We start from the raw sequence: 5022 nt of genomic DNA, 5'->3' as shown, positions 1-5022 counted from the left end.
ATAAACTAAAAAAAACCACCCAGAACCATAAACCACTGCAGCATCAAAAACACTCGGCTCTCGGCTGACGCCCAGTGAATGCCTCCTTGTTGTGCTCGCTGCAACCTTTCCTCTGCATAACTCTGGCTCTAAGACTTCAGTCAGACCTGGTTCGAACATCTGTCACGGCGGATCTCACCTCCAGTAGCCAATATAGGATATAAAATATAACTATATATCTATATATACATAGAGATGAAGTCAAAAAGTTTTAAGATAAACCAAAAATGATTTTTTTTTATACATTATTATTGTTTTTTTAACAGTTTAGATATAATAAAAAAAACACTATGATTTGCTGTGATTGGATCTCACCTTCGTTTGATCCCTTGGTTTAAATTATAAAGTCAGAGCTGATTGGATGGATTGTTTCGTCTTGATTTCAATTGTTGACCAATACAAGAAGTTTCACTTCCTGTTTGGTTTTTGTTTAGATGACGACAGCAGGTCGTCTGTAGCTGAGAACCTGAACTACAGCATCATGACTAGATTAAGTTGGATTAACAGTTTATGTAGTGGATTAGATTTGATAGAACTTGATTTCCTCAGGGAAAAGTCATTTTAATTTTGGGCTGAGAAAAGACATCTTTAAGAAAAATTTAAGAAAAAATGACACATTGATGAAGTGACCACCACAGACCAATCACAGACTCCTCGTCCAGGATGAAGAGCTGTGAAGCCTCATGAACAACAGAGTGATGTGAAGGTGTTGATGAAACCGAGGTGAACCCTGTGATCAGATCTCTCTGAAATGATGTGAAAACCAGGTGTGAACGGGGCCTTAAAGCCGGTCCAGCATGTGAATGAGTGAATGAGCGTCCAGTACTTTACAGAATGCTGACCTGCATGGGGAGCTGCAGTCCACAGTTTTGGTATCAGTCCTCTCTCCTGCCTGCTCTTTTCCAATGCTTTAGATCAAATGCACGACACCTAGAGATCGCCTGATTTTTTTTTTTTTTAAGCAAACTGAACCTTCGACCTTCGACCCTTGTCCGGGGTCGGTCACATGACAGGACGCGCTGTTCACGTTGCTCATGGTGTGAACGGAGGAAGAATCCTGGTGTGACCCAGTGGTGGCTGATCGTTTGATGCGACAGATTCTCAGTTTGACTTTTATAAACACGCTGCCTCCGTCGGAGGTTTTTAAACAAATGAAACGAAGGTGAATTGGATGCTGCATGAAAATATGTCCGTGGTGACGAGTCGGAGTCATGGCATGATTGACATGAAGTGACAAAGTGAGAGGTGCAGCAGCACAGACACTGAACCGTCTGATGTTTTCTTTCTTTACCTGCCTTTCCTCTGTAACAATGGAAGGTAAGTGACTTTTGGAGTTCAGAATAAATGTCATCTAGTGAAGGTTTTATTTATTTTTTAAGGTAACTAAATTTATTTGAGGATTTTTTTTTTAATTATTTTATTTTGGTGCAAAATATTCAGGTTATTAATTTAACAGTATGATGATGTAAAGAATCTGAATCTGACGTAAACTCAAAGTGATTCTTCATTGTTTTAATACTATTGAAACTTATGTCTGAAAAAATGTCTGAGTAATTAAAATAAACACTGCTCTTTTCTCATCTTTTTCTTTCAGCCTGTAAAACGTTACTGAACAAAAAGTCGGACGGAGTGAAGGTAAGTTTCTGTCAGCGTTTTTTAAACTTTCTTTTTTCTTTCCTCTCTTTTCCTCTCGGACTAACAATACTTCAGTGAAATCTTTCTGTATAAACTTTTATGTTCTGGTGCTTTTTCAGAAAAGTAGAAAAAGAGTAGAAAAATAAAGAATAAAAAAATTAACATTTACAGACTTAAAAAACTTATTTCACAATATAAAAAGTATTTTGAAAAAAAAGGAAAATAAAACTAATCTTGGTTTTGATAGAAATTACATTTTTTAGATTAGAAATAATTTTGAATAATAAAATAACTTAAATAATAATTATACATATAGTGTATATATAAACTTAAGATGAATTTCAAGGAATAATAAATATTTTTTAAGAATCTTCTTTTTAAGAAGAAGAAAGAAATATTTTTTCTACTTAACTTTAAAGTTTTATTTTTCCCTCTCCATTTCCCCCGTCGATATATTTTTTTTCCTGCTGCTGTTTATCTTCTTATTGGTTGTTCTCGGGTCGGACCAGACGTTTTCTCTTTTTTATTACTGTCTCAAATCCTTCCTTTCTTGTTTCTTTGTTTTCTGTTGATCCCTTATTTCTTCCCTGCTCCTCCTCCTCCTCTTCCTCTTCTTCCTCCTCTTCCTCCTCGTTGCTGTCTGTCAGAAAAGGAAGTCCAGCTCGAGTGTGTGTTTAATGGTGAGGTCGGCTCTGTCGTCTCCAGCCATCGTTCTTTCTTTTCCTGCTTGTCTCCTCCTCCATTCCCGCCTCTGTCATTTACACGTCCCTGTAGCTAGGAGGCGTCGACGCTGACATTTCATCCACATGTGCAGCAGAAATCATTGGGAAGGTCGACGTCCTCCCTCAAACCTCCACACACTCATGCCCATCCGACCTGTCTGTCCTCGGACGTCAGACGGTCTGACCTTTGACCTGATGATTACATCAACATACAGCACATTAATAAAGCCGCTGTCTGGGTTTAAACCGTTGAACTAATAAAGTTCATTATTGGAGGCTCCAGCTCTGTTTGTAAAAATGTTAAATTTTTTTCCAAGTTTTGCGATAAATATTATCTTTATTTTTCCCCTTTTTTTTCATAAAAGGTTCATTTTTCTGTTAATACAATTGCGTTTTTCCCACCAGGGTCGGCTAATCTGCGCCGCTGCTTTAAACCTGCTGGGAGTAGTGAAACAATTACGGTTTGTTGTGTTTCTTTGCCCCTGTCGCAGGGAAACAGCAGTAAAAACAGTGTAGTCAGCAGCAGCAGCACCAAAGACAGCAGCATGTCATCGACGGCACCGATGGTACTCCTTCATCTCTCTTTAAATTCTGTTGTTTTTTTTTAAGACATCACTTTATGGTTTCACCTTCTTCAGGTTTCGTTCTCTCCACTTCTTTCAAATTCTTTCTTGTTGATTCATCCCACGTTGACTTAAACCATGGGAGTCAAATTCTCTCCCCTGAACCTCATCCTCCACCCTCTGTCCTGAAACACCAGTCGTGACTTCTCGGGGTGGATTTGATGACTTTGAAATGAAACGCCTGTTTGTTTGGTGTGTGTGTTGGTGTTTAGTGTCTCCCCTGGCTCCTGTTTTACCCAGACCCCTGGTGGATAAATGAACATGGTGCACAGCACTGACGGAGACAAATGACTTTCATTTTGCAGAACAGCAGCAGACGCTTCAATCACGGCGTCCACTTTGTTGCGACTCCTTTGTGTTTTCAGCTTTGTTACCTGAGTCTGGATGGTTTGATTTTCAAGTGCCACGTGGTTGTTTTACCAGAACTGAGTTGAGGATAAAATAAATCAAGGTTGAACAGCTGCTCCATCAAAGGTGGTGGTTAAAGGTGATGACGTTGTGGCTGTGAAGTTTGTTTGATCGATCAGTGATGACAGAGATAAATTTACTCGTTTTAACGAGAAGTTTTTTTTTTTTTGGTCGACACGTCACGTCTTAGCTGACTGAGATGTTATGCTAACCTTTATTCATTAACAAAAAAGTTATTTAGCTTTAGCTTTGGCTAACATTTAACAGTGCTGTGTCAATGATGCAGTTCAGTTTTTTGAAACTTTTGAGGAAGTTTAGCTCCATCATCATTGGGATCATTTTTAACACTGACGTTTAACAATCCCTGCGATATGTCAGGATTTCTGGGTAAAACAGGATCTGGTCTGTGGAGACAGAACGAAGCTCCTGCTTTAACACATGAAGTGGATTTTATTCATATTTTATATATAATGAAAATGTAAATTTATCGGATCAGTAAATGAAGGCAGCTCCACAACAATCACTGATCCGTTTCCTGACGTCGATCTAACGTCTGCTGAAGATGAACTTCAGAAACTCAGACTTCTGTTTGTTAACGAAGGAGCTGCGTTTCTTCGGGGGGGGGGGGGGGGGGTTGTATTTCCTGGAGGATGTTTCTCAGTGTTGGTCATGATCTTAGATGTTTGTGACTCACTTCTCTACTCTCCACGTGTTCTGAAGGTCTTGGATTTGCTTTTTCCTAAATGTCTCTGGGGGTCAAGGGTCAAGACTGAGGTCGTGTGGTATTTCACCCTACAGCACATGGGGCAAGAGTTGTGATGGAAGTAAATCTCAAAATTATCACAAAAGCTGACCAATTAAATTATCATTATCTGGAACTATGGTGTCAAACATGTGGCCCACGGGCCTGTGGTGGCCCATAACAGGGGTTGTTCTGGCCCCAGACATTTGGAAGGTGCACAACTAAAAAAAAAACCAACTTATTACTGGACATCAAACTGTGACTTTTTTGTTTGTGAAAAAGTTGAAAAGAGAGTTGAAAAAAAACCCTCAGGACACGGGGGACAAGTGTCACGATGTTTGAATTCAGTTTTGTCACTTCATTGACACCAACTCCAGTTGAAACTGTCACGCTGTCACAGTCAGAGTTGATGTGATCAATCTCAGGTGACAACACTTTATGAACTGGGCGGCACATTCTCCCAAAACACAGAGGAAACCTGACTGAGCCAGAGTTGACGGTTTGATTTCCTCTCCTAATAAAACGGTGAATGTTCCGGAGCTTCATTAACACGTCAGGATTTATATTGGCTTTTCAGAATTTACCATTCGTATTTCTGACGTTAACTTATTTGAGGTGACATGAACATCACAGAGCGCCCCCTGTGTCTCAGTCATGACCCTGTGGAAGGGGTTTTCATTGGATCAGGATTTTGCTGCAGAAAAAACAAATGTCAACGTCTTGTCTTTTTACGTTTGTCATGGAATATTTGTTGATATTCCCTGGCGTTTTACCCTCCCTCCCTCCTTCCTTACTTCCTTCCTGCCCTCCCTCCTTCCTTCCTTCCTTCCTTCTTGCCCTCCCTCCTTCCTTA

At 39.8% G+C, this 5022-nt stretch overlaps 1 protein-coding gene across 13 annotated transcripts in view; it reads left to right on the top strand.

The window, feature by feature from the left end:
• Positions 1-5022, top strand: part of LOC103386999 (calcium/calmodulin-dependent protein kinase type II subunit gamma) — a 29551-nt gene that overhangs the window by 21235 nt on the left and 3294 nt on the right. For 4 of the 13 annotated variants that reach the window (XM_025061113.1, XM_025061115.1, XM_017037202.2 and 1 more), the window contains 2 exons: positions 1634-1674; positions 2888-2962. In XM_025061113.1, coding sequence (XP_024916881.1) covers positions 1634-1674; positions 2888-2962 — 116 coding nt within the window. Of the gene's footprint in view, positions 1-1633; positions 1675-2321; positions 2355-2887; positions 2963-5022 lie in introns of all 13 variants that reach the window. The other 9 variants (XM_017037209.2, XM_017037208.2, XM_017037212.2 and 6 more) reach the window with 3 other exon arrangements.

The sequence above is a fragment of the Cynoglossus semilaevis genome, chromosome 12, assembly GCF_000523025.1.
Source record: "Cynoglossus semilaevis isolate Cse_v1.0 chromosome 12, Cse_v1.0, whole genome shotgun sequence".
Classification (NCBI taxonomy): domain Eukaryota; kingdom Metazoa; phylum Chordata; class Actinopteri; order Pleuronectiformes; family Cynoglossidae; genus Cynoglossus; species Cynoglossus semilaevis.
This window is presented reverse-complemented; position numbering and strand designations above follow the sequence as displayed.